General features: G+C 34.0%; 1 protein-coding gene across 1 annotated transcript; it reads right to left on the minus strand.

Annotated features, from left to right (window-relative positions):
• Nucleotides 1-4,024: 4,024 nt before the first annotated feature.
• LOC141834375 (dirigent protein 2-like) lies at nucleotides 4,025-4,700 on the minus strand. Its single transcript, XM_074721734.1, has one exon. The coding sequence runs from the start codon at nucleotides 4,698-4,700 to the stop codon at nucleotides 4,188-4,190; it is 513 nt and encodes a 170-aa protein (XP_074577835.1). The 3' UTR covers nucleotides 4,025-4,187.
• Nucleotides 4,701-14,819: the final 10,119 nt, after the last annotated feature.

Here is a 14,819-nt window from a genome sequence, read left to right on the forward strand (position 1 = left end):
GGCTTGTTTGGCCCCTAAACTATAAGCTTGTTTGCGGTGCTTGTCCTTACTTTCCCATTGAAGTGCTACTAGCAGTCATAGGTATAATGTTTCATTAATATTTAATAAATTTTCCTTTTTATTAATATTTATTTTTTTGTAATTTTTTATTATTACTTTAATTCTTTTACTAAATTTAAAAATACCAAAAAAATATATTGAAAACTATTTATATTTTGCCCTTGGTTTATGACAATTGTTATTCTATTGCTTGTGAAATGACTGATTGATTGTAAAATCACCAACGTGAATTTTGAATTATAATTTTAAATTATAAGGAATAGTTTTTTCTTATTTATTCTTATAATAATTATTTTTTAATTTATTGTATCTTTAACACAATCCAATTAAACTAATTGGATCAGACAAGTTAGACATCTTAGACATCTTCGCCAAACCACTATGGTTGGATGGGATGAATGGTGTAACCAAGCCAAATGGTTTGATCTGGTTGGATCGTTTTATTGAGTTGACCAACTGGTTAGGTAGGATGGTTTGATTATTTTCAGTTTAGCTCAAATTGAGTTTAATTTATATAAAATTGGATTTAGTTTTGCTGATTTATATGAAGAATAAGATTTAAATAGAAATCACACTACTTTCCCACACAAACCCGTATCAAGTCTTGGGCAACCCACACTCTCAAAACCTCTTAAAGCGCCTATATACTTTTTAAACTCTCATATATTACGCACTACTCTTAGAAACACTAGAAGCCCTCACATAAACCCATGAAATCCACCTTTTGACCCTATTTAACTCAAGCAACTACCATGGGCACTCAAAGCCCTCCTGTAGGACTCACGCAAATTGAACGTGATCTCCCATGGACACTTCAAGCCCTCCTTTATGACATGCAAATTTAAATATGTCGGTGCAAAATTGCTTGACCCTTAGACTTACCTAATTCTTTAAAAACTTGAGCTTCTTCTTGATCATGCGCCTAAATCCAAGTAACTTTATTCGTCGAGAGACATTGTATTGTTAAGATTTCCTCCGTGTGTGCCCTTTTCCTTGTATCCTATGCAATCTATTGGCACCATTGCCAAAAATACAATATAGATGAAAGCCTTCTTTATTTAATAGTAGTGACCTACTTATGTTACCCTTGTGCATTTGTAACCTAGAGAGGACCTTGTTAGAGTTTCACATTGGCTTCCTTTTGTTGGAGAAACAATATTTCCTTTGTAGAGGAAAAGCTTGAAGAACTTGAGGGTAGGAGGCCCAAATCGAGGGAATATTTGTGGTTGAGGATGGGGAGTCTACATTGAGGACGAGTTTGATGGACTCGAGTGCATAAGACTTAGATGAAGGGGATTCATAGGAATGTACTTGAGGGCAAGGACCTGAATCTAGGAGGGTTTTAGAGTACTCAGAGTAACTCTGGGTTTGGTTTTAGGTATGTAAAATGTATGGATGTTTTATTGTCTAGGTAGTAGGTGAGTTGTCCAGCTTAAATTCGGGACCTTATGGAAGACTTACTATAGATAGTAAGGTTGAATATTTAGTCATTCTAGTCGACTGGAACGAGGTATTTCTAGATTAGTGTAGCGACTATAATAGTGAAAAAATCTATGTGATTGGACAATGTTATGAGGTTGAGAGAAATCTAAGATTGAACGCTTTTAACATCTTATGCTTTTGCTAATCTTTCTCTTCATTACTTTAATTACCATCTTTAGGGAGAGGATTTGTTACTGTTGAGAGAAATCTCACTTAGGAGGAATGAAATTTCATTGTTTGGCGAACATGTTATGAGGTTGTGAACCTTGACTTACAGGCCTATCATATTGCCTTTTGTTAAGTGGTGAATTACTAGATTTTTAAGGCAGTAGTATATCGGATAAGTAAATTTGCTACTACGTTAACTAGTAGTATTCCAAATCATGTTAAATATTCGTGTTGAAATTGCATTTGTTATATATACTTTTCCATGCACATTTTATATCGCTTCAGTTATCATTATATATTATTATGTATATTCGCCACCAACTTTGAATTTGAATTTATTGTGCACAAGAATTTGGAGGCTGAGCTATACACAGATCAACACCTTTGGTGTTTTCCCTTGGTAAACATTCTATTGTTTCACTTCTAGTTGTAGGCTTTAATTGCTAATCCCAATGATAATGGGCAGTAGTTGATGGTTTTTTGAGTTTTTATTATGGTCAACAGCGTAGCTCTTGTTTTGGCAGCCCTTCTATCCCAGGAGCTGGAAACGTCAGCCCCTTATTCCATTGCTAATGAGATCCTTTTTACTAATTCTTATTTTGTTTTGAAATTTATAGTTGGAAGCAACAGATATCTTCTTTTTCTCTGTCCATTCAAATATCATTTTGAGTAGTGCAAAGCTTTATTCTTTCATTATTCCTGTAGAAGCCATTTGTGTCTTTTTTTTCAATGTTATAGCTCATGCGTGTGCATATTATTTATTTTTCATATAATATATTTTAAATACATTTAACAATGTTTTATATGAATTTTTTAAAAAATAAAAAAAATTAAATTCTTAGCCAGTTGATTTGTGTATATATTTTTTTACTTTAATAAGGAACTTGTAAATTGATAATATATTATATTTTTAATAAATTTAATTATTTGCATAAATTTATTAGAAATGAAACATGTTAGTTTATTAAAAACATCCGAGTTTTATAGATTTAATGTAAATTATCAAAAGTTTTCTATATGTATGTTTATATTCGTACTTGTTACGATGAAATAGGCGAAAAAATATGTTATTGAACAATTATTAATATTTTTAAATAATGAAAATCGATATTGTTTGCCAAAATAAATAATGGATATAATTATATAGACTTCAAACCACTGTTATTTAAAATGTGTTTTTTTTTTCAAATTTAATTAACTTTGATAATAATTATCATCTAGAATTTTATTTAATAACATCTTTAATGTAATTTAGTAATTTTAGTTGCTTGTATAATATAGTTTACTAACATTTGATATAATTTTTAATAATATAATTTTAATTATTTAATAGCATACGCAATGTATTTTATAAAATATTTCGATAATACTGTGAAATTATAAATACAAGTAATAGTAGAATTTATCAAATTCTGAGTTTAATATGTATCTGAGCTAGGATATAAATTCATAAATATTAACTAAAGTTTGTTAAACAAGCTACCTATGTCATTAACTTAATTTCTTAGTCGTAATTAATTCCAATGATAACCCAGGGAATTTTAAAACTTGTATCGAAGAATCAAATTTAGTCTAAAATATAAGGTGGTCTTTTCATATTTAACTATATTTAAGAACTCTTGAACATTTTAAGATGCAAAATTAAATGGATATCATACTTGCTCAGTTACGATACCATTTTTACTACCAAGAGTCTAGCTCTGATATTTCAAAGTCTGAGAGAGAATTCAATTTAAAATATTAATTCTTTAATTTATGCATTATTAAGAGTTCTTGTTTTTAAATTGTGAATTTAAAGAGGTAATTTCTTTTCCGTCTCACTTTTTCTCCTTTTTAACAAGACTAATTAATTTTTTATTCCTTTACCTTGCTTAGACTAGAGGAAATAAAAAGAATTTTCATGATATTTGCCTTAGTTTGGTTTGCTAAACTCTAGTGGTTAACCTTAATCTTCAATATTAAATCGAGGTTATTATTTGTAAACTTTTGAAAAAAAAATTGTTCTCATAATCTTATTTCCCAAGATTGTATATATTTCTATATTAATAATAAAATAATATATATATATATAGAGAGAGAATATCACTAAATATAATATGAATTAAAAAAATATTTGAAGATTAATTAAAATTTCAGGCCAAAACAATTTACACGATATTAGATTCAATGCCAATTAGCAAAGAAGTTTTGGAATTAAAGATTAATGCTCGAATGAAGACCATGGCTTAGATAGAATTAGACAAACAAAAGGAACTTAAGAATAAAGGAAGCTATGAATTAGAGAAGGATGGCGACGAACAGCTAGCTCACAATAACACCAGGAAAAAACTCAAGCACGTCAATTTAGGAGCGATAGTAAGATGTTTTAAGAAACAATAATGTTCTTCACAATCAAATATCTTGGAATTCATATGGAGAATTCCAAGATATTTGAACCTTTATTGCATTAGATGTCGATGGATGATTATACTTGATGCTCATTGTGTGACATAAACATCGAACTCAAAAATCACTGTGGTGCCAGTGACATTGACTACTCGGCTCAGGACGTAACCTCTTGCTAGTCGAAATTGTCCAGTACCGCCGACGATGCTTCGATCCGATATGCTCCCATCTTGGAACCTCCCTAAGACCATCAGCGAACTCCCGTTGTACTCCCCGGCGGTGAACACCAAGTTTGTGATTGTTAAACTATGACCAGTAAAATCTGTGTTAGCATTGGACCCTTGTGACTGACCGATGATTGGCGAGCTTGGGTCGAGCCCTGCAAGGATAATGTCATCAAACACCCCAAGGTCGCCGAAGCCCTCCATGGGGGATTCCGGGTGCAGGATCACCGAAAATGCAACGGTCGGATTGGGGGAGCCATAGAAGCGTTCTAGGACATAGAAGTGCAGGTGGGTGGAGTGGTGCTGGGCGAAGGCGATGACAGCGGAAGAGAGGATGAGGAAGAGGAGAAAGGATGGAGATGAGACGGCCATTTTCATCATGCAAATAAGGCATATGCATATGAAGGAATAAATAAACCAATACAATAAACTACCAGATTATTGATATTAGTTAGTAAAATCAAATGTGTTTAGAAAGTGAAATGATATTTCTAATGAGTACAATAATTAATTACTGAAATTAGTTAGCATGCGAAAGGCTTTATGAATATTTAAATTTTATTTTGAAAGTGAAGAAGAAAGGGCAGGCAGGGCAGCGTTTAGGAACCACCATCTTAGTTTGCAATATAGGCAGAACACTTGAACCGCCATCTTACTTTAAATTATATTTTGAAAGTGAAGAAGAAAGGGCAGCGTTTAGGAACTGCCATCTTAGTTTACAATATAGACAGAACACTTGAACCCCGTGCATGTAAAATTTATAACTCAAGCTTACTTTTCCTTCCCGTCGACTCTTGAAATATCTAGAAAGAATTTTATTTATTTATGACAGGATTTTCAGGTAATTTCGTCATTGTGCATGATCATCAATTAATTATTTAAGTGTTTTGTTGTTGGATGATGATGTTGGTCGCTCACAACTCCTATCTTGTGCTGACTCTACGTACCCTTCCTACGGATCAGAATTCAATAGAGCTTCCTTCTATCTAAACAACTTACTATTTCGAAACCAGCACATCAATACCCTTCAACGGGCATCAGTGTGGTCGACATGACCCTTATGATCGTCAATTAAATAATGAGAATGAAAATGGAAGAAGATGAATAGTAAGAAGTAACCCCCCTTTCTACCATCCTCACTCTCATACTTATAGAGGTTGACTCCCAAGTCATAATGGGTTATTGGATCTTGGATCTTCGGATTTGTTAGGCTAGAAGGACCTCCCCTTTCTCTCGTTTTTCTTAAGCTCGAGTTCGGCTCGAGTTCGATTCGAGCTTTAATTCTTAAGCTCGAACTCGGCTCGTAATGAAATTAAATAGTTCGCGAACGGCTCGAGCTCGGCTCGAAAAAGACTCGTTTTAAAGTTAAACGAATTCAGTTCGAGCTTGGCTCGAAAATAGCTCGTTTAAAAGTTAAACAAGCTTAGTTCGAGCTTGGCTCGTTAATATATAATATTTATAATTCATGTAATATATATATATATATAGAGTCCGGCCGAATCGGGGCCGGACTCCGGCCCCGGTCGATGCGCCGGCGCCGGGCGCGTCGACCGCGGCCGGTCTACGGCCCCGGTTCGGCCGGAATCCGGCCGGATTCCGGCCGACAGTGGTGCCAGGCACTGTTGCCCTGATTTCGGCCGGAATTCCGGCCGGATTCCGGCCCAATCCGGCCGGAATCCGATGCCGGAATGTGCGCCGGCGAGTCGCGATTCCAACGGATCCGGTCCGGCGGTCTCCCTTTTTACCATCCTTACTGCCATACTTATAGAGGTAAGCTCCCAAATCATAACAGGTTATTGAATCTTGGATCTATCGGACTGGAAGGGGAGTAGGATTTGATGATCCCCTCTCAAAGTCGAATGAAGTCTGATTTAAGAAGTGTGAGGTTCTTGGGCCACCAAACAATATAGAAGTGATTTAAGAGGTTTAATTGAGGAGCTGAGTCGTCAAGGGGTCGTGGGAAGCTAATTGGGGAGAGAAGCTCGATCCTATAAAATCAGATGGATAATAAAAATACTAGAACATCAATCTTACTCCGATCGGAAAGAGGAGCTTGATCCTACGGAGTTGGGGGACAATAAGAATATCATAATATTAAAGCATCAATCCTGTCTTGATCAGAGAGAGAAGCTTAATCTTGCGGAGTAGGAGAATAATAGGAATACTAGAACATCCATCCCACCTTGATCGGAGAGAGAAATTCGATTCTATGAAGTGGGGATAATATGAATTCCAGAACAACATAACACCTATCCCGCCCGATCGGAGAGAGAAACTTAATTCCCAGAGTTGGGAGACAATTGAAATTCCAGAGCACCAAAACACCAATCCCATCCCAACCTAGGAGAGGATCTCTATCTCGCGGAGTCAGAGGAATAATAAGAATACCATAACACTAATCCCATCCCGATCGGATAGGGCTGAATATTCGATTAAAATCGAATCGAACCGAACCAAATAAATTGAAAATCGAATAAACTGAATTTTTTCAACCAAACCGAACCGATTGAATTTTTTGATAATAACCGAATAAATCGAACCGATTAAATATCGGTTAATTAAGTTTTTAACCGAATTAACTGATTTTTTCTAACACAAATAGCTTAATTCGGTTTCTAACACGAATAACGATTTTTTCAATATATTCGTCGCTGTTACGCTGCTAAACGCTGCTCAAATTTTTTCTAACACAAATATCAAATAATTCCCTAAATACAAATAATTTTTATCTTCTTTTTTGATTTCTTATTCAATTTTGCTACAAATACATTCAATTGATAATCGTTATGGCAACGGGATGAGAATTATTTGAAGGAAGAATAAAGAATTAGTAACAAGTAAAATAATTTAATGCAAGTTGTTAATATTTACCATCTAAATCTCAATTCTGAATCTCAGTTCTACACTTGTATAAAAAATTTTAAATTTAACAAAATCTCAATTTAGATTACATAACTCATTCATGTAATTGAACAATTACAAATCACGGAAAATGGTACATATATATATATAAATTTGCCTATGAGAGGTTAGACCCCTCATTCAGTCATTTGTACCAATCAAAAACCAACATCACAGCACAAACAACCACTAAACGACCCTAAAACTGCTCAGCATACACTCACAAACCAGTCCTTATGGCTTCACTACAAAACCAGTGCACAAAAAATGTTAAACCAAAACACCACAACTAAATCCTAAACATAAACCCAAAAACCCTAAACCTCCTAAACCACAGACTAAACCCTAAAACCTACAACTAAACCCAAAAATCCTAAACCTCTTAAACCCTAAATCCTCCTCCTAAATCCTAAACCTCTACCCACGTTATAACAAGTGTTGATGATTTAAAAAAAAATTATTAATGAAATATATGTTAATATGTTTCACCCATCACATACCATGCATGCAAGAGGACAACTGATGTGCACATCTAGCCCATTGAGGTTAAAATCAAAATGCTAGCCCATACACTACCAGAAGTGTTGAGGTGTATATATATAATCCCCTTGAATTGGTTCTCTGTGAGGGTGCCAATATATTCTGATGCATCCGTAAAATCAAATCTGACTCCAATTTCTTTAAGTTCTTCTGTGTATTCCGTTATCTTTTCACCCTCCTGTAGTTTCTCGATTTAACGGTCCAACAGGAGGGTGAAAAGATAACGAAATACACAGAAGAACTTAAAGAAATTGGAGTCAGATATGATTTTATGGATGCATCAGAATATATTGGCACCCTCACAGAGAACCAATTCAAGGGGATTATCAAGGATAACTACTATATATACACCTCAACACTTCTGGTTTGAGTTGCTTGACCATTCTCAGACAAGAGCTTTAATTGAAACTTTTGTGCCTTTACCTTCATCCTTCGACACCAGAGGAGTTCCTATTACTGTTTGTTTTTTTGTTACACAGGTTTTTATAAACAAATCAAAAAAAAAAGGTTAGTCTTTACATATTTAATTTATAGATTTTAGTATTAGTTTTAATTTGAAGAATGATACTTTCTCTTTATCTTATTTTTCTATGCAGGCGAAGACAAGATAGTGATGGAGAATCAAGCGGAGTTTCTGGCGGACTACGATGATCTCTTCTATCTTGTCTTCATATATCTTCTGATTTGTTTGCACCAGTACTTTGTCTCTTGCCTTCCTGTATTATGATGCTGTGACTTGGTTAGACTTATAGACATGTACATACATGTCTAATGTACTTATTTGTTGGATTGTATTATGATTTTTATGGATTGTAGATGTTATGGATATTTGGATGTTATGGATATGGATGTTATGGATATTTGGATGAAATGAATGGATGTTATTGCTTTATTTGTATTAGATTTGATATGCTTGTTTGTTACAGGTTACATGTATTTATGAATCGATCCGATTGGATTGATATTGTTTGTATATACAGGATAATAACCAAAATGAATATTGCATTGAGAAATTTTTTTTTTTTTGCAACGAAATCTGCGACGAATTTAGGATTCGTCGCCAATTTGCGACGAAATTAGCAACGAATATCAGTTCGTCACAAATATATCGTAAGTTTACTATTTATCGTAATTTGCAACGAATTCAAGATTCGTTGCCAAATTCGTTGCCAATTGGCGACGAAATCCAAAATTCGTTGCCAATTGGCAACGAATAAAGATTCGTTGCCAATTGGCAACGAATCATTGTTCGTCGCCAATTGGCAACAAATCAAAAATTCGTTGCCAATTGGCAACGAATAAAGATTCGTCGCCAATTGGCGACGAAATTTGGATTCGTTGCCAATTGGCAACGAATACATTTTCGTCGCCAATTGGCGACGAATCTTTATTCGTTGCCAATTGGCGACGAATTTGGCAACGAATTTTTATTTTCGTTGCAAAAAATGGCGACAAATGTGGATTTTTCGTTGCAGATTTTTGGCGACGATTTTGTTGCGACTAATTGTTTTTCGTTGCAAATTTCGTCGCCAAATTTTTTGGGACGAATTTTTTATTAAAATTCGTTGCAGATTTCGTTGCAGATTGGTTATTTTTTTGTAGTTAGCTTAATTCGGTTTCTAACACGAATAACGATTTTTTCTAACTGTTACGCTGCTAAACGCTGCTCAAATTTTTTCTAACACAAATATCAAATAATTCCCTAATACAAATAATTTTTATCTTCTTTTTTGATTTCTTATTCAATTTTGCTACAAATACATTCAATTGATAATCTTATCGGGATGAGAATTATTTGAAGGAAGAATAAAGAATTAGTAACAAGTAAAATAATTTAATGCAAGTTGTTAATATTTACCATCTAAATCTCAATTCTGAATCTCAGTTCTACACTTGTATAAAAAATTTTAAATTTAACAAAATCTCAATTTAGATTACATAACTCATTCATGTAATTGAACAATTACAAATCACGGAAAATGGTACATATATATATATAAAAGAGAGGTTAGACCCCTCATTCAGTCATTTGTACAATCAAAAACCAACATCACAGCACAAACAACCACTCATTGCTCAGCATACACTCACAAACCAGTCCTTATGACTTCACTACAAAACCAGTGCACAACCAATACCAAAACACCACAACTAGACACCACCCACACCACCATAACCACACATGAACTACACATCACAAAAAAACCATCACATGCAAGCACTACAATGTGCAATGCAAAACACCACAACCACACATGAATCACCCATCACATACCATGCATGCACCACAACGTGCACATCTAGCCCATTGAGGTTAAAATCATGCTAGCCCATACATACCATTACGTCACATATATATATATATATATATATATATATATATATATATATATATCATAAAACTATGGATTGCAGCCCTACCAACAGTAACCACCAGCAGCCTCCACGTTGAAACAGCAACGCCATCTTACAACAAGCTTTATTCTCTTATTATTCATGTAAAAGCCATTTGTGTCTTTGTTTCAATGTTATAGCTCCATGCGTGTGCATATTATTTATTTTTCATATAATATATTTTAAATACATTTAACAATGTTTTGTAAGAATTGTTTAAAAAATAAAAAATTAACATCTTAGCCAGTTGATTGTGTGTGTGTATATATATATTTTACTTTATTAATGAACTTGTAAATTGATAATATGTTATATTTTTAATAAATTTAATTATTTGCATAAATTTATTAGAAGTGAAACATATATGTTAATTAGTTTATTAAAAACATCCGAGTTTTATAGATTTAATGTAAATTATCTAAAGTTTTCTATATGTATGTTTATATTCGTACTTATTACGATGAAATAGGCAAAAAAATATGTTATTCAACAATTATTAATATTTTTTTAAATAATAAAAATCTATATTGTTTGCAAAATAAATAGTGAATGTAATTATATAGACTTCAAGCCACTGTTATTTAAAATGTATTTTTTTTTCAAATTTAATTAACTTTGATAATAATTTAGTATCATCTAGAATTTTAATGTAATTTTAATTAGTATCTTGTATAATATAGTTTACTAACACTTGATATAATTTTAATTATTTAATAGCATATGCAATATATTTTATAAAATAGTTCGATAATACTGTGAAATTATAAATACAAGTAATATTAGAATTTATCAAATTCTGCGTTTAATAGGTATGTGAGCTAGGATATAAATTCATAAATATTAACTAAAATTTGTTAAACAAGTTACCTATGTCATTAACTTAATTTCTTAGTTGTAATTAATGCCAATGATTGTTAGATATTTATTATCTAACTAATAACTGATCTTAAAATTAAAAAAAAATAACTTAAAACTAAAAGTAACTTCATGTAATTGAAGTTACTAATTAAATGAAACTTATCTATATATTATAATAATTATTATTGGTAATGGATGTAAATAATAATAATTATTATAATCGATGCATGATGGATGCACGAAAATAATGAAAGCATACATATATTGGTCCTCTCTCTGCCTATAAATAGAAGATATTATAATGATCTATCATGAAAGATATTGAGTGTCTTCGGAAAGAAAAAAGAAGAGAGAAATAAATATATGCAAAATAATTGTATTTCAATGACTTCTTCATCAAGCTCAGGTATGTAAAACATATAGATTTCAAGATCCGTTTCATTAAATAAATATTTAATGATAATGTAAAATTAACATGTGGTATTAGAGCTTTCGTTAAGAAATCTATATGTTTTCATATATAAATTTATTATGCTGAATTATAAATTAATAGATACATTAATGATATTTAGTATCTATCAATTATATAATCTCATAACTAAATGAAATGAAATATTCCGCACATTAAGCTTTTATTGTAAATAATTATTAAATGATGTATGACATAATGTATATATAAATTTAAATATTGATTTATTACCGTTTATAAATTCAGCTAATGATTATAATATACATGTATATTTTTAAATTAAGATAATTTATGTTTATGATATAAATATATGCATGATTTTATATTAATTATGATAGTTTGTGATCACCAAAGTGACCAAAACTAGAATAATTAATTGATATGCATATAATAATAATTTATTTATCATATCTATAAAAATGCCTATTAAAAAATGATAAATAAATAAGATTCATTGATCATTAAAATTATGAATTTTTCCAAAGGAAAATTAATTTTTATGATTAAGTGATATAAATGAAGAAAATTAAAATTCTTAAACCAAATATATTTTGTTTATCCAAAGATGACATATGTATTTGATTAAAGATTTTAATTTCTTAATAATGTTAGAAGGCATTTAATTTTTGATAATATATTGTAATATTAACCTAAAGATATATTACAATATATTCTAATATTTTATCTGAATCTGTATATCTTATTTGCAGCAATTTCTCTTCATTCACAAGCTTCTTCTGTTACCGTATTTAATGGTTTGAATTTCTCTGAATGGAGCGAGCAAGTCAATTTTCATTTAGGAGTATTAGATCTTGACTTTGCACTATTAAAAGAAAAACCCACTGCTATTACTGATTCAAGTAGTGAGGAAGAGAAATCCAAATATAAAATATGGGAACGGTCTAACAGATTAAGTCTTATGTTTATACGAATGACCATCGTAAATAATATTAAGACTACCATTCCACAAACAGAAAATGCAAAGGAATGTTTAAAGTTTGTGGAAGAACATTTTCATTCTGCTGATAAGTCACTCGCTGGTACATTAATAGCACAACTCACGACTATAAAGTTTGATGGATCGTGTAGTATGCAAGAACATACCATTGAGATGACTAATATTGTGGCAAGATTAAAGTCTTTAGGAATGGTTGTGGATGACTCCTTCTTGGTTTAGTTTATTCTGAATTCATTGCCTCCTCAATGTTGATGCAGTCTGACCCTAGTCAGATCTGAGTCTGACCCGAGTCAGACCTGAATCTGTTTTGTTGTTTGACACTGAGTTAAGTCCGACTAAATAAGAAGCAGTCTGACCCTAGTCAGATGCAGTCTGACCCTAGTCAGATCTGAGTCTGACCCGAGTCAGACCTGAATTTGTTTTGTTGTTTGACACTGAGTTAAGTCCGACTAAATAAGAAGAGATTTAAGTTTAGATGAGCCGGGTTAACCGAGATATCTTTGTAAAGTTTCTGGGTAAGCTCTTGTCCCTAATTAATTAAACATTAATTAATTAATCAAAACTAATTAAGTGTTTAGTTAATTAAATAAAAGACGTTCTGTTTAATTGAAAAAACTGAAATTAAACAAAACATGTTAAACGAATCTAATTAATTAAAGGAAACATGTTCTAATTAGTTTAATCAATTAAACCAATATAATGTTGCATGCATTTAAGCTAATGTCACCAAGTAATCAGCCATGCACGTTATGCTTGGAGATTAAGGTGGTAGCATGCATGGAGGAATTTCTTGGTCGACCACATGGTCGACTAGGCGTCATCTTCTGATCGACCACTTGGTCGATCAGCTAGCTCTGATCGACCACGTGGTCGATCAGCTTTTCTGATCGACCAGCGGTCGATCAGATAGGCCTGATCGACCAGCTGGTCGATCAGCTAGCCGTCGATCTGGCCCGACGTATCCGTGTTAGCCGATCTTCTTAGCCGAGAAGATATTACCCGGGAAAATAGTATCATGGCCGGGATAGTATCAAGTTTACCCGGGAAAAAGGTTATCTTGATTGGGAAAAATATAACCGGGAAAAAGGGAAGTGAAGCTGAGAGTAAGATAACGTTTGGCCGGGAGAAGAGATGTTTGGCCGGGAGAAACTTTGCCGAGAGAAGCTTGTCCGGAAAAAGATAATGCTGTCGGAAGCCGATAGAAGTGAAGCCGAGAGAAAGTTTCAATGGCCGGGAGAATGTGCGAAGTTCAACCTGACCGGCAGAGAGAAGCCTGCCCGGGAACGTGGCAGGGAGTGAGATCTTATCCGGGAAAGTAAATTATCACATGGTCGGAAGGATGAAGTCTAGAGAGCCGAGAGACATAGAGTTGATAACCCGGAGTTAATTAAGAATAAGTGCCCGGGAATTTATTTTATGGATAAGGACTTGCCCGGGAAATAGACTATCATAGTAGGAATCAATGAGGCCAGGGAAATGATAACAATGGCCGGGAGAAAACGAATGAATACCGAGAGATGGTTGTAAAAGCTGAGAGAAAGTCTCGGACTTTAGTTTAGAAAGGTCTCTCGGGAATAATAACTTCTGATGATTTGAAGGAAGAGCTTCATCCGAGAGGACATAAGGTTAGGGATGTCACGGGAGTTAACAAATACAGTTATAGATTGAAGTTACCAGGAATAGAGGCCGGGAGAGGGAGATAAAAGCCGAGAGGGACGCTTGATTTCTGATCAACCCGGGGTCGATCAAGGTGAAAGATTTCGACCAGCTGGTCGATCGACCATCGCCGGTCGATCAGCCCAGCTGATCGACCAGCCGGTCGATCAGCCTTATGATCGACCTGGTCGATCATTCAAACCCAGTTTGCCCGGGAACTTGACCCGGAGAAATAAGTTTTTGCACGGGAAGAGTAGATCTTGCCCGGCAACGAGATTAGCTTCATCAAGAGATGTTTGGCCAGATGAAGGGAGGTGTGGCCGACGATTTGTCTTGCTTGGATGCCCGAAGGAGAGTGCCTTAACCGGAGAAGTGAGATCTTACTCGGGAGATGTAAGACTTTGCCTGGGAAGGTGATTATCTGACCAGGTGAAGTGTTGAGGAAGGTATTGCCCTTGGCCGAGAGATAAGAAGCGTTGGTGGCTCAGGACTGTGATAGCCGGGAGCTTAGTGCTCATAGCGAACTGGAGGCTCCACAGCTGCGTCTCCGGATTGGTCCAGAGGGAGCCTTTGTGGCTCAGGACCGAAGTAGCCAAGAACTTGGTGTTCGTGGGCGAATGGAGAGAGCTTTGGTAGCTCGTCTCCAAAGTGATCCTGAAGGAGTCTCGGTGACTTAGGATCTCGGAGCTTGGTGCTTGGGAGAGAATGGAGCTTGTCTCCGAGA

This window comes from Curcuma longa, chromosome 9 (assembly GCF_044706935.1).
Source record: "Curcuma longa cultivar G26 ecotype Majalengka, Jawa Barat chromosome 9, ITB_CL_G26_1.1, whole genome shotgun sequence".
NCBI lineage: Eukaryota > Viridiplantae > Streptophyta > Magnoliopsida > Zingiberales > Zingiberaceae > Curcuma > Curcuma longa.

Coding starts and splice junctions, on each gene's coding strand:
- LOC141834375 (XM_074721734.1), bottom strand. CDS start 4,700: ATGATGAAAATGGCCGTCTCATCTCCATCCTTTCTCCTCTTCCTCATC.